A 19,890-nucleotide genomic window follows, 5' to 3' on the forward strand; every position below is an offset into this window, starting at 1 on the left:
GTGATTGTGGCTACTTCGCTCCACCGCATTCCTGACTTGGCCAGTTAATAAGGGGCACCACCTACTCCTCAACTCCTTGCATCCCATGATGGATGGAGGTGGAGCTAGGCTCTGTCTTGCTGAGAACCTCACTGGGCTGTGACAATGCTGGGCTACAGTAATAGTGAGGATGGATACTGCATCCAAAGATAGAGAGACAGACATGAACGGGATTGATTGCCTTGGGTTTCATTGTGCAAGGAATGAGAAGCATCATTCTGGACACTCAACCTGGCCTTCTCTTTCTGGCAAGTGCTCCCATGTGCCTGGATGTGTAAGTTAGGTGAGCTGTTCACTGCTCTCTAACTCTCATATTTCAAAGACAAGGAAGATGGAAACCCTCCTTCTTGGACTCGTGTCTAAACTATTTTAACCTCACACTTAATTAATTTTCAACTGACACAAAAACGGGGAGGGGAAGAGTCATTACTTCAAACTCAGCAGCAGCAGCAGCAGCAGCAGCAGCAGCAGCAGCAGCAGCTGCTCCTGGCTGCAAGAGTCAGGCAAAGCACAAGTGACTCTGAAGTCCCTAGTGGACCGAAGGATTTCAATCATGATGGAAATGAAGAATCATTGCATCCCCAGGGGAGAAGAAAGACAGATTCAGCAGTTTACACCCCCACCGGACCCTGGGTGATCATCTGAGTTGACCTAGGGACCAGCATTGCCCTCCTCACCTCTGACCAGTCCCCTGATTTCCAGTGGGGACAAGAGAACTCATTGCATCTCTGTACGACAACTTTCTCCTGATGTGTGCATTTGCTATCATCCAGGACATCATTTTGGGTGTTGACGCAAATAGCTCTTCTTCTCTGGGTACCACCATCACAGCTTTTAGAACACTAGGAGCATAAACAATAAAGAAATTGGGCATTCCTGAGTGACTTATAAAATAAGCTTAAAATCATGGCTACAACCCTTAAGAAATGAGTGCCCTACCATAGCTTATATATAGTTTTTATGTGGGAGATTCTTTTTCAATGTTCATTATGAGGTTTATCCTGAAGTCAATATTATCTCACTGGCAAATTGAGACGAAAAATAGGCTATAAGAATGGTTGGCTGATTAGCTTCACCATGAACAATTTTCTGGATGTTATGCCTGAGTCAGACATTGCAATTTAACCTTGGGATTCTTTCTTGCAAAGCTTGACTTGGTCAGGCATTATAAATCAATCACATCTCTCTTTTCCATCAAGTTTAAATGGGTTTCGTAACACAATCCAAGAAGGAGCCACCATCAACTCATTGAATTTAGTATCTAAGACTCTCTTAGAGCGAGAACCGACTTACTTCTGTCCAGGCCGAATAGCGCCAGCCACCTGTATTACATTCTCCTGAGCATTTTTCCTGGTTGCTCGGTTTGGGTTGACTGCTGCAAAAACTGTCATCGACCTTCTCAGACCTCCCATCCACCCTGCTGTACTTGGCACAGTAGATGTCCAAAGTGCGGTAACCCAAACCACACTGGGCGCTGCATTCGCTCCTGCTGGCCACGTGCCACCTAAGCAGAAATAACGGTGGAAAACCAACAACGCGTTACATTTATGTGTCACATCCAACTAGTGGGAAAGGTGATTTCTTTCTTTCTTAATTCAGATATGATGAAAGCTCAAAGCCACAGCCAGTTAAAAATCCAATTTCAAGCCAACGTATCCATGTATTTTTCACAGCTGCCAATGTGCCAATGTACATGGAAGTCACAGAACCATAGCCAGAAATGCTATCTCTGTGAAGAATCTGCCTGGTACAGTCTGTCTGAAATTCAAGCCACAGAAAGAAAAAAAAGGGGGGGGAAGGGACTCAGCATAGCAAAAAAAAAAAAAAGGGCAATTTTTATATTTAAGAAGTCCAGGCAAGCATCTCATTTGGCTCCTTAGGCCCGCTCTTGGAAAACTAACCTGCAGGGTTCCCCTGTGAATGTGGCTGTGCTTGTAAGTACTCAGTGACTATTCTGATAACAATGCAGGAATGAATAATATGTAGTGTAATTGAAAAATTTCAAGTGCACTATACATGGTGTACATTATTATTATGCTGTGAAGTAAAGACATAAGCTTCTTGGGTCTGACCACCGGCCCAGCTTCGGGATCAAGAAGAGACCCTGTCTCAACAGAATGAAGCAGAGAGTGATGGAGCAGGACTCACAGCCTCCTCCTCTGGCTTGTGAAGCAGGCACGCACCCTTTCACATGAGCGCATATACTATACACATACACACACATGACAGGGAATTTCTTGAGGACAGCAGGCATTGTGTGTGTGTGTTTGTATGTGTTATGAACATGTGTGCCAGTGTTAACTGTAAGTGTGTGTCTGTGTGTGTGTGTGTAGATGTACATATGTGTGGGTCCATGTGGAGGCCACGTCAGGTGTTGCTTCGCAGGTGCCCCTCTACCTTGCTGTTCTAATCACATTTATTGTGTGTGTATGTGTGTGTGTACCAGGTCTGGCGGTCAGAGTACAAGTTGTGAGAGTCAGTTCTCACCTATCATATGGGCCCCAGGGCTCAAACATGGGTCATGAAGTTTGGGGCATGTGCCTTTCCCCCCTAAACTGTCTTATTACCTTACAGTATTTTCTGAGGGAGGCTCACTGAGACCCGGGACACTCCGATTTTGTAGGCTGGCCGACCAAGAAACCCAGGGCTCCTCTATCTCCCCAGCTTTGAGGTTACAAGGCCACACCATTCTACTCAACATTTTAAGTGTGGGTTCTGGAGACTGAACTCAGTTTCCTGGGTTTGCAGAGGTACCTTCCAATTGGGCTGTCTCCCTAACCCTACTTCTCCACTTTTAAGTCCATCCGAATGGGCCACCTTTGAATCCCTGATATCCTTAATGAAGCCTTCAGACTCACTCAGGTGCACAGCGTAGACTAAAGCCTAATCTTATTTTTACAATGTAATAGGAACAGAGTCCACAGTGCTTGAATTTAAAACATAAATTAAAAAAAAAAAAGTTAGAGTTTTCTGAGTCAGCGATCTTGAAACGTATGTGGACGTCTAGAAAAAGATCACTTCCTTCTGCTCCCCAGGCGATTTTATTCTCCACTGTCAGTTCTCGACATCTGAGCGCTTGGGTGGCGCGCCACTTCTCAATGTCCTGACAGTTCACACGTGCACACCTGTCTGGGGGAGGAGTAGGGAAAGAAAGAGGAATAGAAGCCAACGTGTTTATCAAGGAATTTCTCAGTAATGTCCGAAAGTAGGTCAGAGTTGAGCACTGGCAAATAAAGCGGGCTGTGGCTTTTCCATTACGCTGAAACAGCGTCAGGGAGACAGCGTCAGGGAGATTTTGTTCAAACGCGGTAAACGAGGCCCTGTAAGCTCGCCCTTTATCTCATCCTGTCACAGGCCGCTGGGGCAAACTGTCACTTCCTAGAGGAAGTGAGGTGAAAAAAGGGAGCTCATTCAACAGAGGCATCTGGAACTTTCATCTGCACTTTGATTTTTGGCTACCTCTCATGGTCTCCAGAGTCACTTCCCTGTGGGAAGCCTATTTACCATCTGGCCAAAGGAGGGAGGTGTCCTGACAGTTCAGGCTGCCAAAGTCACTTTCCTGATATCCCATAATCCCTAGGGGTCCAAGCAGAGATCCTGGAAGAATCTGAAAGAAGTTCATGGCGCTACCTTAAAAAAAAAGCAACAAAACTCAAAATGATATCTAATTTGCCTTATATTCTTTCCGGACAGTGATGTGTTCTTCGGCACAATGTACTCATAGTTCATTTTACGGGCAATAAAATACTATGATCCTATTCAATTATTAAATTTCAGGAAAGTATTTTCTAGTCAGACACGGTGGTGAGTACATGTGTCTTGGTACTCAGGGGCTGGAGAACTGTGGACTTACAGCCGCTTATCCTACATAAGAGATCTCCTGCCTCAGAAACCTGAAGACTGAGGATATACTTCAATGGCAGAGCCCTTGCCTAGGAGGAGGAAAGTGATGTCTATGTTCAGCCACCAACACTGAAAAAGTAAGACAAAACCCATGTTCCAATATGTTAACAAGTGAACATCAAGAAACATGTGTTATGTCAGTGCAGGAGCAGCAATGGGGGCTGGCGGTGAAACATCTCTGAGAACTACCAGGTGAAATGGATTCCTACACTGGAGCTCTTCAGAGCTTCACAGCCATGATCAGCAAGCGTCGTGAGCTTCCAACGCGAGCAGACAATGTTTGGAGGGCCACTCAGACACAGAGGCTGGTGAACTCCACCAGACTAGCGATCCACAAATATGCTTTGGGAGAGCTATTTTGGAACTTGACCAAGCAGTAACCACTCCCTCTCCAGTCTCTCGGTGGTGCACACAGCTAATTGGCCACACTTTGGCATAAGTTTTGATTAGACGGATTGTCAGATGGGCAAAGGGGACGGTGTATCTCCCTTAGGCTTGGTTTGCATCTCTGTATATTTTATTTAGCAGGCACCTTTAATTTTTTTCTAGCAATCAGTAGAAGCCAGTAAGAGATGAGTCTGAGCACCGACCGAAAGTCATAGTCTCTTACTGACTTTTAGGCACGAGCATATGCGTGCCTAGTTAGGTGGCTCCAAAGTTAGTCCTGAACTCTTTCTGCCACTTGCTCCTCACTTCCTCCCCACTCTGATCTGAAGGGAGAAAATCCCTTTGCCTTCTTATCTGCAATCAGAACTGCTTTTGTCATCCAACCCTGGTTTCAGGCTGCTGTCCTCACTTGGCCTCTGCAGAGTTTTTTTTTTTTTTTAAGTTTCTAAAAGTAGACTCTGAATGGGGGATTTAGAACAACACATTGGCCTAGCTATTGGTCAGAATAAAAAAAAATTGGGCCAAAGATTTATCTGCTATTATGAAAATATAAATGAAAATCAGAGCACGTGTTATTTAATCAGCAGGCGTTGGGTATGAATGGAAGCTCCCACACTTATTACCAGAGGGAGCCTGAGTCAATCACGTCGTCTCATCAAGCTGAAGCTTCCTGCAAGATGGGGAAAACAGGATCCATCTCATAGAGGGAGTAGTAATTGGGACAAGATGGACATTTAACAACTGCAGAAGATACTCAATAAGTTAGCTATGATTATTACGACTATTGCTATCCTTGGCATTTCATTCTCCAAGAAACTTCTATTTTTGCCTCATACCCTTCATTTTCTGCAGTGCTGAAGATCAGACCAGAACCTTGTCTGTGCTGCATCTTGGGCCTTTGGTTTAATGAGACAGGGTCTCACTGGGTAGCTGAGGCTGGTCTCAAACTCTCAGCCTTCCTACCAATTCTCTTGGGAGGTTGTAACTTTGTTAAATCCATGGTTGATATTTTACAATTTTTTTTTCTATTTTGGCAAGAGTACTAAGAGCATCGGAGATAAAGGTCTTGAAGGGATCAGGGTGTCCTGCCTCTGCTTCCCTGCTGCTGAGAGCCCAGACATAAGCCGTGATGCTGAGCTTCCACTAAGTCTCAAGCATTGGCCAGTGAGGAGGCAGCCCCCTTGTGAGCCTGACTCATCTGAGTTGATCCTACCTTGTCCTGCATAGACCTTTAAGATCTGGGTGAACATTATGTTTACAGCTTCCCCTGCAGGAGAAACTGGCACCATTGCACCCCAAATTGTGGCTCGTATGGAGGTTGCTCAAAGAGAAAAGTACTTGGTTCTTGAAGTAACAGGGCAAACAGTAACTCTGCTTTGAAAAGAACACTTGCTAGGTAAACTTGGAATAAGATTATTAAAATATCATTTGTTTGTTTTTACTGTCACATTCTATGTCTTGAAATGCTTTGTACAGACTTGTTTTCTTTGCCATCATAAAAGGAGGAGGTTTAGTGGTCTCCGCAGCATCCCTACAGTATCTGCATGTATTGTTCAAGATGTGACAAGCTTCAATCTGATTCAAACATGTGGAGAAAAACCACATACACAGAGCCCCAGAACGTCCCAGAATGGACGGGACAGGACAGACACTGGTAGAGATGAATTCTTCGTATGTGAGATAACAGAAAGAGACACACGAGGACCATGCTACAGAATTAACGAAGTAAGAATGAGAACAGCTTTCTTCTCGAGTTGAAGCATACAGGCCCTCCTACCAGATGAACCACATCTCACCTTAGGCTACTATGCGAACCAGCGGGATCTAAAGCAACTTGCATAGCAACTCTCAGATTTAAGATTTTTACACATAAAACAATGACAAAATCTATGTTAGAGATGTGGTTTGAATAAGAAAGGCCCCATAAGCTTCTATATTTGAATGTCGTCAGGGAACAGCACTATTTGGGAAGGTTTAGGGAGTGTGGCCTTGGGAGAGGAAGTGTGTCCCTGGGACTTCAGAAGCTCATGCCAACTCCCTCACCTAAAGGTCAGGAGGGGTATCTCTTCTCCAGCACCGCGCCTGCCTGCCACCATGTATACCACCATGTATACCACCATGTGTGTCACCATGTATACCACCATGTGTGTCACCATGTATACCACCATGTGTACCACCATGTATACCACCATGTATACCACCATGTATACCACCATGTGTACCACCATGTGTACCACCATGTATACCACCATGTATACCACCATGTGTACCACCATGTATACCACCATGTGTACCACCATGTATACCACCATGTATACCACCATGTGTACCACCATGTATACCACCATGTGTACCACCATGTATACCACCATGTATACCACCATGTGTACCACCATGTATACCACCATGTATACCACCATGTATACCACCATGTATACCACCATGTGTACCACCATGTATACCACCATGTATACCACCATGTGTACCACCATGTATACCACCATGTATACCACCATGTATACCACCATGTATACCACCATGTGTACCACCATGTATACCACCATGTATACCACCATGTATACTACCATGTATACCACCATGTGTGCTACAATGTCTGCCACCATGCTCTCTGCCACGATGAGCGTGGACTAAGCCTCTGAAACTGTAAACAAGCCCCCAATTAAATGCTTTCTTTTTATATAAGCGTTGCCTTGAAGGGGCAGGGGATGGGAGAAGAGGAGGGCGGGGAAACTAGTTGGGATGTAAAACAGACCAAGACATTTAATTAAAAAAATGAAAAGAAATTAAATAAAAAGAGTTGCCTTGGTCACAGTGTCTGTTCATAGCTGCAGCACAATGACTAAGACAGTAATAGGAACTGAGAAATTAATAGGCTATTAGTTGTATTAAAGGATAATAAAAACCATCCTACTAATGTGGGGATAGTACAGATAGCTGTCAAAAATAATTCTTAGCTTAGTGAGACTTTCTCTTAAAAAGTAAAGAGAAGGTGGGGGTTGACTCCGGGCCAGAACCCTGGTCTAGCATGTACAAGTCCCCCAGTACTCGGAAAGCAACAACAACAACAACAACAAACACAACATCCACAAGAAAACCCAGACCTCACAAAGGACTTCCTCTGCCATAATTACTTATAGGAGATATAGTGATGGCTGGATTCAGGGCAATCTAAAAATGTCGTCTTCCTCGGCCTGTTAACCTTGCATCTCAAGGAAGGTGTACATGAGTTCAGGGACTGCTCAGTTCAACTGTTATTTGCATTTCCCACCCCGACCAAAGACTCCTTAATTCTAATTGGACTCAATTGACAGACGAAACCGGGTTTATATGGACACTACCTAAGATAAATATCTGCCTAATATTTACATTAACATCTACTTTGTAACGTCTTGCTTTTACAATGACTTTTGTCCACACTTTTTGACAAGCTGCTGAGCAACCCAGGTGGTGACAATCGCTTCAGAAAAAGTGTGGTAGCGTGGAAAGAGCCTGGTTTGAAGTCAGAGCCTCAGGCTAGGATTGGAAGATCTTTGGCACACCTGCTACCATTGCTTGTTGACTCCTAGGACAGAACACTAGTAATTCATCAGAGCACCTTTTCTCAGGCACACAAGAAGGCCTTATAATGTGGTGATGTGGAACCTCCCTGACGTGTGTACTCAGCTACTTGTGAATGGAGAGACCTTAGCACATCCTCCTGCTATTCTTTGCTAGTGAATGGAGAGACCTTATCAGACTTATTCTATGCTAATGAGGAGAGACCTTATCACATTCTTGTACTATTCTATGCTAACAATCTCTCTTCTGTAAATGGACAATGTAGTCACCAGCCTGACAGGCAGATTACACTGTACAGCCTTCCAGCTGTTAGTGCAGCCTTCCAGCTGTTAGATATTTACATAGGACACAGTCAACCTCTCAGGCAACCACAACACTTGAGAATTCTCCAACCTCTCAATTATTTCTCCCATCAGGTACCATACCTTTCTTAAACACAGACTAGATAATTGTATTTAGAATTTCTTCTCATTCCCTCCATGCCTTTTACCTTAATGCATAGCGTCTTCTCTTTCCCCTCTGTGTGTCTTTGTGAGTGGTGTATGTGTATGGCATATGTGGACTGAAACTTTTGTGTACATACAAATTCTGCATGGTGTCTACTCTGGATGGAAGGGGAACACCATGAGGACTCTTACATAAGATATGACTTAGTGATAAGGTCAATAGCTCATCTTTGAGTCGTGAAAATCAAGAGAGAATGTTTTCTGACAAGTGCTATGCTGTGTTAACTACTTTGAATCTTTAGGAGAACAAGAGATCCAGTTACAGATCTCGGCTAAGTGGTGTTAGAACTGTCTTGAGCTTGTGTGAGGAAAACACTGGAAGGCTAGAAAAAGGTCAGCAGCTCTTGTCTCTAACTCATTCCCCTTGGAAACTCCCCTCAAGCCCTCAGGACTCTGGAAGAAAGATACAAGGAACAAAGATCATACCTCAAGTCGCAGTCCGTGCCACACGCTTCAGTGACAGGTCCTGGCTGGGGCAGCCGGTCACATCTTTGATCAGAAACAGTGAGCTGATCAGACTCTCTGGTGCAAACAAGTTTTCGTCTCCGCTCCCCTAAGCAAAGAGTAGGAACATTATACCAAGGAAATAACCTAATCTAAATGAGATCAAGGACTTGCCTAAGTTTTCTATAGAGTTGTTTTTTTTTTTTCTTCAGTTTTGTTGGCCATGATTACTGTTAGACTTTTCAATTCCACCAGGACAGGACAAAACCAGCTGTCCGTAGACGATATGTCAACGTTCTAATAAAACTTTATTAATAAAAAGAGGGTGGTAGCTGAATTTGATCCCGTTGCTATAGTTTGCTGACCCCAATTTAACACAAGGAAACAAAACTAATATAAATTATGACCCGTAAAGCCACATGATGGAAAATTAAAGTGGCAGTATTGATTCCGCATGGCTTCACATATATATTTGAACTTCTGAGGAGAAAATGTAGCATGACCAGTCATGACCTGAATCCCATGAAGTTCAATTTGACAGCCAAAATAACCAGAAAGGTCCAGGTAAATGAGGTGAGAAGATGCAGATAGAAAGGTTTGCAGGTTATATATATATAACTGTTCTTTCAAAAAAAAAAAAAACAGTAAGTAAATAAAACATCTCCCTCTCCCCCCCAAAAAAAATCCTTAAACCCACAAAGGTGGAAACTTTTGAGCAGATACCTTGGCAGGGCTTGCTGCAGGCTTGCCATGGCCCGTGGCTGTTCCAGTAGAACTGTTGAGGTTTGCCCTCAATTGGAATGTTGAACGAGTACCGCACGTCAGGGTTGTACAGCTTTCCCACCGACAGCACCTGCAACACGGGGAACACTGAAGAGAAGTCTGCAGGCCCCGCAGTGCCAAGAGGAGAGAGCCACTGGCCAGAAGCCGTGTTTCTACCTGAAGGATGAGCTCTTCCTCGATGCGGTCTGTGGAGTTAAGTCTTTCCACAACATTGTCCGACCCGCTGTACTCAATGACGGTGCTCCCCACGCGGACCTCCCTTTTGGACATTGAGACAACAAAGTCTCCATTCAGCAGGAATTCACCTTTACTGTTTGATAAAGCTGCGGACGAGAAAAGAGAATTAGGCGAGGTGCTGCCTAAAACAAAACAACAAACAAAGAAAGAACATTTGAATTGGCAGGGACTGGCAGAAAGAAGACTGGAGGCTTCTCAGCCAGACCATGAGTTCATAGCCTTGGTTCGCCGTATGCTAGCTATGTGACCGTGGATGACCAATCCTTCTTGGTCTCAATTTTTTTATTGGGCATAGAAACACCCACCCATTATGGTGCCTATGTAAACTAAGAGAAATATTATATAAACGTCCTCATCAGCCTGAAGTTAGTTACACAGTATCGACAGTTACAGGATTATACGTGGAGGCTAAAGTATTAAGATCTGATACACACAGAGGCTACCGGGTGTAGAGGCAGCGGCCCCAGACAGAATTCCTTACTTTTTTAGAGGGTAGAGAGAAGCTACTGGGAAGTTAAAAGTTCCAGAAGCTTTTGTTTGAAGTGAGGTCTCCCTTTGTAGCCAAAGTTGGGCTAAACTCACTGTGTTTATCACTCTGGCCTCCAACTTGCAGTGTTCCTCCAGCCTCTGTCACCTGGGACTGAGAGCAGGAGCCACCAGGACTAGTGTAACCAGAAATTCTCTCTAAAATGACCACATTGCAGTTTGCCATTGAACTGAATCCTAAGAACACATTACTTTTCCACATGATATGACTGGATAACCTGTGTGAAAATACTGTTGGATTGACCGTTTTACTTCCATTGCAACAGCAGTGGCATGATCGATATTAAAATGTAATTTGATTAGTTATAAGATGGAAGAAATAAATGTTCATATCTTTAGATTAATTTCTTAAAGGTGGTACACCTGGAAGGAGACTGGAACAAGTCCGCCCACATGACTGTCCCCTAGCTGGGGTGAACCTCAGAAAACCCTGCTTCACCCTTAGCTCCTTCAGAGAATGAGCTGCCAGCCATGTCAAACGCAGATCTTCCATGGGTAACAAAGACCAAATAAGGTTGTTCCCTTGGCACCGCGGGCTGTTTCCCAAGCAGGTCACTTACATATGTGCTGTCAACTCCACCACCCAGTTCTTTCAAGTCACACACTAGCCATGCCGAGAAGGGGAAGGAAATGCCACATGCCAGAGTTACAAATTGAGCGGCAATCTGGTTTTGTTCAAAATGCACGTGGTCTCTTCCCATGGCTTCAAGTTGCCTCAAGTGCCTCTGCGGAACTGGGGGAATGGCACCCTTCACTGCAGGTTTCTTAGCCCAGTCGTGAGGGCACAGTGAGACAAGCTCTCGAATGACGTAAAACCCTTCTCGTGATTGGTTCCTACAGATGGTTTGCCCACAGACTGGAAATGAAAGTCCAGCTTTCTCTTGCACCGCATGGATGTGTGATTTCCCGCTGCCAGCGTTAATTCAGAGCTAAGCATCCCAGAGGCAAGGAAGGCTCACAGAACTGGTTACACTTTCTCCTAAAGAGATAGAGACTCAGCAGAGGTAGTAAACACGGTTTTCAGTGGACAAGAGATTCCGGTGGAAGGTGACCTTTGACTGGCAGGCTTTCTGCTTCAGTACCTGGTGAAACAAATTGTTTCCCCCAAACAAGAGACTCCTGCTCCACTTCCTGCTAATGAGATTAGGGAGAAGCTAATTTCCTGGATTGCTGTCCCTCCTGTCACACCCAGGAGGTTACTACATAAGGTCCGCTAGAAAAACCTTCCCCTTCAAAACACACAGGAAAAGTGTGAGACTTGACGAGTCTTTACCCAGCTATCAGGGCTAAGGAGGAAGGTTGTTTGGCCACAGAGAATCAATGACTAGACTCAGCAAGACTGGGGTGGATGGTTGTAAAGTAGCTAACAGCACCTTGTGTCCAGCCAAGAGTAAATATGCACCGCCCCCCTTCACTGGGCGATGTCAAATCCTCCCTAACCCTGCAAAGAACCATTGTGAAGCTCAGCCCCAAGGTCTGTTTTCACACTCAGTGAGCTGTGACTTGCAGTCAATGCTTGCACGCTGCTCATTCACTTTCAGAGAGGCCATCATGGGGCGAGCAGTGTTGTCCCCAAAGTGCCTGTCCCTGGATGAATCTTCCTTAATTTTGTTTTCGTTCTTTAACAAGGGGATTAAAAAACGTCCAGTAAAGAAGAAAAGATCATCAGGAGATTCCGCCAGACTTCAGACTCCTGAAATGTGCTGATTAAGCCAAACAGAACCAAGGCCGCTATCTGGAAAGAGGTTATTTTCCCAAGGAAAACAGAAGAGAACCCTTCCTTTCCCTCTGGAAGCGAAGAACAGAACAATTCAACATGGCCTTCAGCTCTCAAGAAATTAATTTGTAAGGGACACTTCATGCCATGCTGATTAACTTAATAAGGATGAACTCAGAACACACGAACTACTGTAGGCTCAAATCTATAACTAAGTACGTGGAGAAAAATGCCTGACATTCTTTAAACAGTTGCAGAATGAGAAATGTGCGGTTCCCCAAAAGAGTAACTTGAAGGTGGTTAATTATCTTATTTCAATTCATGCATGTGTGTGTGTGTGTGTGTGTGTTGATGAACCTAAGGGCCTAGTAAATGTTTGATTGTAAACACATGGTTCATAATTGAGTTATGAACACAATCCAGTTCATTTTCTTGTAAAACTACCACTCAATTTAATACTTGGTATTAAAATAACAGATGCAGCTGTTTAGTAATTGATTACAAGTTAGACTTTATAGTCTTTCAAAGAAGATGAGCCTTTATCTCTGAGAGAATCGTGTTTTCCATGAAGAATCAGCAATGGCTGTTTGGCAATCCAGCAAATATTGACTCAGGCTTCTCATGTGCACGTTGTATCAGAAGCTAAACAGGCAGGCAACAGCCCTGACCTTAAACTACTGGGCTTGTGTGGATGAATAAGTAACAAATCTTATCTCTGTGGTGGCAACTGCCTTCTTCCCACTACTTAGGTCTAAGCTTTGACCATTGTTTTCTCTCTCTATTTCTTTCCCTTCATCCCTTCCTTTAATTCTTCCTTCCTTCCCCCCCCCTCTCTCTTTCTCTCTCTCTCTCTCTCTCTTTCTGTCTCTCTCTTTCATGAGTCTCATGTAGCCCAGGCTAGCCCTAAACTCACTATATAGTTGAAGTGACTTTGAACTTCTGATCCTCCTGACTGTACCTCCTGAGTCCTGGGATTACAGGTACCTGCCATCCTGTTCTGTTCGTGGGGTGCAAGGGACAGAATCCAAGGTTAATAGTCCCCGGTCCTTCTTTTTCCCTCCTATGCTACACTCAATCCATCAACAAGTCAAGATAGTGGAAACTGAAAAGAGACAGACCCTTACCACTCACCATCACCTCCATGCTCCTTGTTGAGGCCAAACCATCAGCACCCCTCTTTATAGAAACTCTCTCTTTATTCTTTATCTTTGCTTTTTAAAACTGGAGACAAAGCCCCCCTATGTAGCCCAGAGTGACCTCAGATGCACTATCATCCTTTCCTGTCTCTGCTGTGCAGAGGTGAAGGGTTGGTACCACCACACCAAGCTTCTCTTAGATTCTTGATATATACACCTTAACCAGTATTGCTGTTCTACCAGTGATGCTCAACATAACAGCCCAAGAGTACTTTTGAAAATGTACATCATTACCAGCTCAAAACCACCAACAGCTCCCTGTGCCTCTCAGAGCTTACAACAAAGTCCTTATGATAGTCACAGGGTTCAACCTGATCTCATCCTAATGCCATTTAGCCCTACGATTCTCCACTTGCATTCAGTAACAGATACACCTTCCTGCTCTTTGCCCGCTCCTGCTTCAAAGACTTTGCAAAGAGGGGCTGAGAAGTGGTTTAATGAGTCAGAGCACTGGCTGTACATACATTAAGGACCTGAATACAAATCCTTAGCACCCAAGTAAGAAGATGGGGGTGGCTATACAGGCATCTAAGTCCAGAGAAACATGGCAAGCAGATACAGGAGGATCACTAAGGTTGCCTGCTGGCCCTCAGCCTAGCCTTGAATCCAGTGAGAATCCTGATAAAAGCAACAGGAGCAATAGAGCAGGGTAGGGGATATGATCTTCTCTGTGTGTGCATGTATGCATGTACTCCACCACCACCTCCACACACATACACAAAGGTTTCCAAAAACTCCCTCTTCCTAGAATGACTTTCTTGAATGGCCTGTCCCTGTAAAGGTTTCAGCTCTGTCTTAACCTTGGAATCCACTCTGTGTGCTGTTCAGATTTCTAATACCACTTAGCATTTTTTTCCAGTACAGACCATGTTGATTATGTTACTGTTTATTGTCTTTCTTGACCCAGGAAAAGACGGCCTGGGTCTTTGCGATTTTAGTCTGTTTGGTTTACTGTGTTGGAAGTAACGCTGACATGCGATAAACATGTAAAAGCAGGAAGGGACAGTGACATAGCAGAAAATGCTTTAGCAGAGCCACATAGAAGTTAGACTAGCATGCCTGGCTAGGAATGCATGAGTTCATGCAGAAATTTCAAAATACAGATGGAGGTTCTCATTTGATTCAAAAACTATCCATTAACCAGTGTAGCATGTCCAAATGCTTGGATCAGGCCTCTATGGGCTGCACTCAGATGGACAAATAGAATTCCTGCAGGCTCATCAGAATAAAATGGTAAATCAATTTTTTTACTAAACAATAACTACTCAGCAAGATGGCCTTGATTTCTTCTAGAGCCAAGTACCAGCTATGACCAAGCTTCAAGGCAGAAGGAGCCTAGTTGTACAAGGTGACCTGCCAAATCCCTCTCAGTCACTCCGCTCTTCCCCATATCCTTCCTTCACAGGGAAGTGGACAAATTTCATTGTTACTTAAGGTGATCTGAAGGACAATAAATTAAAGTTGGTGTGGTTTGAGAGGCTGCTAAAAATCAGCAGAAGTCTTTGGTGTGTTATGGTTTAAAAATGAGGAATATATACAAAAGACTTACTTGGTAAAGTATAAGAAAATATATAAAATAATTGTGTGGTTAGATATAAAGAAATATGTGAAATAATTCTAAAGAAAAAAAAACTGAGGAGTCAACACTATAGCAGTGTAGGCTGATTTCTGTAACAGTGGCTTTAAAAATGCACGCCATTATAGCTCTTTTGGAAGAAATGGAGCTATAGACCCGGCGTAATAAAATATCGAATAGGCCCATAGAGAGTCTGTGCCTGGTTAGAGCTGATAATATACAAATTCAGTCAAATAATGCTTTTAAGAAAACATTTGCACATCAGTTCCCCACGAGACAGACGTTTTCAAAGTGTTCCATGAGATCCACGACTCTATGCTAGACTCGGACAAATGCAAGATCTGGAGCAAATCCCTTGCTGTCAAATACTGCAATGATATAATCCTTGGGTCAATATTCCGAGGGGAAATTCAGGAGAGGAAAGGAGATAATGAATTTCACGATCAACTCCTTTGATGGAAGGAAGCTCGCCATGAGAGGAAGGAAGCAGGGAGTACCTGCTGCTCAGGAAGAGACTCAGGGTTCAGGATTCATGGAAAAGTCAGGGATGCTGCTCTTACCTAAGTAGTTGTCATCCTCGGATTTCCCTGAGAAGCTGTGCTGACGCACGTCAAGGCTGGTAGCCCCAGCCGGGATTCGGACAACAGTGTTGTAACCTGCAGAGAATTTAGCAGAAAATCAGTGTTCTGCCGAACATCTCACATTCTCTAAGGACAGAATAAAAGTCAGGTAGCAAAGAAAGACAATTACCACTACTAGATGTCTTATAGGCAGATTAATCATATACTATAGCAAGGCTGATTTTTACCCCCCACATTAATACTTTCCTGTATTACATGAAGTCAACAATTTATTTTTAAACTTTTTCTTCCTCCTGGTTCTTAGGAGCAGACTCTTACCATAATGGACCGTGTTAAATGTTCCTGCCACTGTTTTGCATGAAGAATTATCGCCACCACAAATCCCACATTTATCTTTCCGGGCTTTTGAGTTTAAAATATGATCACATCCAGCTTGCTTTTGAAAAGAAAACAATTGAAATAAGTGGTAAGTATTACAGCGCTAATAAAATGGCAAGTCCTGTATTCCTTTCAGTGATGTGAATCCAAAACTGACAAGAAAGCCGTGCCCTTTAAAGCTCGCAAAGGTTGAGAACTCAAATTGTCCACAGCTTGCCATTTAAGATGTGGACATTAAGCTCACAGCAACCTAACATCCTTGACGCTGGCCGGCGTATTGAACCTCTAGAGCCACCCATCTCTAGTGCATCAGAACTGGCCTTTTAGGCAACTGCCCAGGTGCTTCATGCACAGAGTGAAGTCTGAGATGTAATGGTCTATGACTAAACATAGTAAATGAGAAAAACTGTCCAGCAAGGAAAACCAGGTGCCACACCAGAGAGCTCCTACACATCTAAGGGACGGACAAGCTGCTTGTCACTCTGATGATGTTTAGCACCACAAGTCCAGTGTAAAGAGTTTCAGTTTATCAGGAGAAATTGGGAGTTTGTTTTGCTGTGCAGCCCCCTCAGCACCTTATTTCTTTAACAAAGCAATGAAGAGGGAGGACCCTGGAAGATTCAGGGAGGACGGTGGCAACAGCCAAGCCTGAAGAAGGGAGACCACAGCCTCATCTCTTTTACTCCATAGTGTGCGTTTCTCTTTGAGCAGCTCAATGCAGTGCCCTTGAGTGGAATGACAAGAGAATCCGCACTGTCAGTGCAAGCCGAAAGGTAGATAGACCTCTTAGGTACTCTTCCTTTCTAAATATTTATTTAATTTTATGTATGTACATGAATTGCCTGCATATGTGTGTGAACTACATGCATGCCTAACGTCTTCAGAGGTCAGAAGAAGGCACCAGATCCTCCTGAAACTGGATTTTGGAATGGTTATCAAGTGCCTTGCAGGTGCTGGAAACCCAAGCCAAGTCCTCTGCAAGAGTTGCTAGTGTTCTCAACCATGGAATGACCTCTCTAGCCCCTTAGGTGATATTTCAATAAAACCAGATCCACTAGTACTTCTAATTGGCCTTTGGGCCACATACAGCGACCACATTCATCGGTTCAGAGCTTGGCCGAGCTAGCAATAATTTCTAATTCATGAAAACAACGAAATAGTATTAAGGGCTTGAGAAGTCACTGTCAGATTCTTTGCACATCGCCAGGAATTTCTCAGCTTACTTTCTAACACTAAGGGAAGGCGTGTATTGGGTGAGGCAACTGTAGTTAAAATGACAGAGACATCCGAAGAAGGCTGGCTTTTCCTCCTGCCCGTGTTCTGGAACACAGCAGTTCAACCTAGAAATATTTCTGCTAGGAAGCTTTTGGGTTTGCTCTTAAGCACTCAGTTATGGTAAAAGTGTATGTATGCATGTGTGCACGTGTATGTGCATGTGTGCGTGTGTATGCACATGTGCGCGTGTGTGCGCAGTATGTGTGTATGCGTGTGTGTGCATGTATGCGCATGCATGTTTGTGAGTGTATGTGCACGTGTGCGTGTGTGCATGTGTGTGTATGTGTGTGTGCACGTGTATGTGCATGTGTGCATGTGTGTGCATGTATGTGTATGTGCATGTGTGTGCATGTATGTGTAAGCTGATATAAAAAATATCCAAAAAAAGAACTTTTGCATATGTTCCCATAGCGACTGAAAACATCAGGAACAATCTAGAACTGTGGCTTCTCTTTGGTATAACACACATCAGAATCATGTGTTGAAGATAGATGCTAACGGTATCCTGGGCCCAGACTTTGAGAAACACTGCCGAGGAGCCAGAGCCCAGACAAAAGTAGCTGTCATTTAACTAAGGGAGACACACATCAATTAGGTAACAGGACAGCGCAGTGAAGAAAATGTCACGTGGACTTACCCGGCAAAGACCTTGGACACAGATATCATTTGTGTCCTGTCCACAAGGGGTTCCATCGATCACCCTGTCTCGGAGCTGGTAGTAGGCTGTGTTCCCTGCCACTCTGCAGAACAACTTACATCGGTCCTTCATCAAAACTAGAGAGGAAGATCATGAGGCTCCGTGACTCCCATGCCTGGACTGAGTTCCAGCCTGGCAGCCACAAGCTTCTGCCCCACTGCACTTACTTCCACTGTACTTAGGGACCCAGCGCACGCTGGGCAGCAGACCATTGATGTTAAAGTGCTTGCCATCAAAGTGGGCACACTGCTCTTCTCGGAAATCTCGCTTCTGCTTCAGGCACGGCTCGGTGTTGCAGGATTTGAACTTCATTCTCCTCCCTACGCAGTACTTCCCACCATTTTTTGGCCTGAAAGAAAAAAAAAAAAAAACATGGAAACAACAGATTCAATGTATGGGAAGCTGTTTCTCTCCTCATCTCCTTCACTTATGACTGGCTGGGTCTCTAGGAAGCAGCTTTGAAATAACAAATGACAAAGGGAAAAGGATATGGCTCCAGATTCCAGGTTTGCATTCTGCCTCCTATCAATTCTGGCTTTGCCAGAATTGTCAAAACCTTGCCTCAGCGTTTTCAGCTGTGAAATGGGATGTGCCTGTTTTGTGTCTGGATTTTGTTGCTGTTGTTTTCTTTGAGACTAGCTTATGTATGCTTTAGGCTGTCCTAAAACTCCCTGTGGAGTTAAGGATGACCCTGAAATCTGAATCCTCCTGCCTCTAGCTCCAGAATAGGCATGCATCACCATTACCTAGTTTTTGTAAACCTGCTTTGAGGATAATATGTCAAGTATCAAACAGAAAGTCTGAACATATGAAGCTGGTCTTTGTCTCCTTTTTTCCCCAAATGACTGCAGCCTTTGAACTTTAATAATTTTGTAAAGAAAGGTTGTACTGCTACTAGACTGTCTCCTGTCTGTCCTTTACCCTTTGACCTCCTCACAGGAGACCACAGGAACACACTCCCTTCCACACCTCTCATTTTGTCCTCCCCCATCTTCTTTCTAACAGCTAGTCTTTTGATTTGGTTTATAAAATAAACTAGTGTGCATATGTCCACACTTTGGTCCGTGTCATAGGGGGAGGAAGCACACTGATTTCCTTACTCTGTTGCTCAAGTGGGGTACACTCTGGCGAAGCACCATGGTGCAAGTTCATTCTCAGTGTGAAACCCTGCACGTGTCTTTTCCAGATGTTGCCCAGAGTATAAATTACACAACACCGTCCCTTCCCAGCTATCAGCAGCTGGCCAAATTCATCACAGAGGTAGGGAAGCCCTCAGAACTCAACCACAAACACTCAAACAGCTCAGAATACAGAGCTGTCTCTGAACACCATGGAGCTCCAAGAGGAAGTTCACAATTTTTTTTGTTTCAATGATTGTTTTTGGAGTAATTCTAAGTATAAGAACCGGATTTGTTTTGTTCTTCAAACAGAGGTTTTAAGTGCTGGGCAACACACCAGTCATGGCCATGATGGGGTTGGCGGGAGGCTGGAGGTAGTATGGTTGGTTCTGGCTTTGACTATTGCTCTCTTTACTGTGTCCTGAGCTCCAGATGCCCCTTTCTCTAAAATGAGTGCATATAGATGGGAACTCTGCATATCAAACTCAGCCTGTAACTTTGTTTTGTTTGTTTGTTAGTTTTTTGCGTGTGTAAAGGCAGACAACGATTTCCTCCTTCACTCTGCATATGGCTGTAAGGACTGGAAATGTGCCCTTTTGAACTACATGTCTCCTAGGCAATGCGGTTTCCATCTCATTTGTGTGTACTGTGTAACATGGAGATCTACAGCCATAAACCTTTCAGATCGGAAGAATTAATCTCATAGTTAGAACATTTGTTTGGGTATGACTATTTTTTCCACGTAGGCAAATTTTGAAACTATTGGAAATTCAACTTTGGAAATACTGTTAGCCGCATCTCCCTAGTAAAAAGATTTTTTAAGGATACTTTGTGCCAAATAGGAATACAAAGAACTTCAGAAAGTTGGGAGATTAATTATCACTCTGCACAGCCGGCTTAGGTCATTCCTTCAAGTACATGTTACACG

At 44.0% G+C, this 19,890-nt stretch overlaps 1 protein-coding gene across 6 annotated transcripts in view; it reads right to left on the bottom strand.

Annotated features, from left to right (window-relative positions):
• Adamts9 (ADAM metallopeptidase with thrombospondin type 1 motif 9) overlaps window positions 1–19,890 on the bottom strand; it is a 161,186-nt gene that overhangs the window by 95,760 nt on the left and 45,536 nt on the right. For all 6 annotated transcript variants that reach the window (XM_050160229.1, XM_050160230.1, XM_050160231.1 and 3 more), the window contains exons 13-21: window positions 18,012–18,193; window positions 17,785–17,921; window positions 15,813–15,930; window positions 15,474–15,569; window positions 9,798–9,964; window positions 9,582–9,711; window positions 8,841–8,967; window positions 1,333–1,543; window positions 717–881 (exon numbers count right to left, since the gene is read on the bottom strand). In XM_050160229.1, the coding sequence (XP_050016186.1) occupies window positions 717–881; window positions 1,333–1,543; window positions 8,841–8,967; window positions 9,582–9,711; window positions 9,798–9,964; window positions 15,474–15,569; window positions 15,813–15,930; window positions 17,785–17,921; window positions 18,012–18,193 (1,333 nt within the window). The remainder of the gene's footprint in view (window positions 1–716; window positions 882–1,332; window positions 1,544–8,840; window positions 8,968–9,581; window positions 9,712–9,797; window positions 9,965–15,473; window positions 15,570–15,812; window positions 15,931–17,784; window positions 17,922–18,011; window positions 18,194–19,890) is intronic.

Source organism: Alexandromys fortis, unplaced genomic scaffold, assembly GCF_014885135.2.
Source record: "Alexandromys fortis isolate MF-2015 unplaced genomic scaffold, M_Fortis_MF-2015_v1.1 scaffold_111, whole genome shotgun sequence".
Taxonomy (NCBI): domain Eukaryota; kingdom Metazoa; phylum Chordata; class Mammalia; order Rodentia; family Cricetidae; genus Alexandromys; species Alexandromys fortis.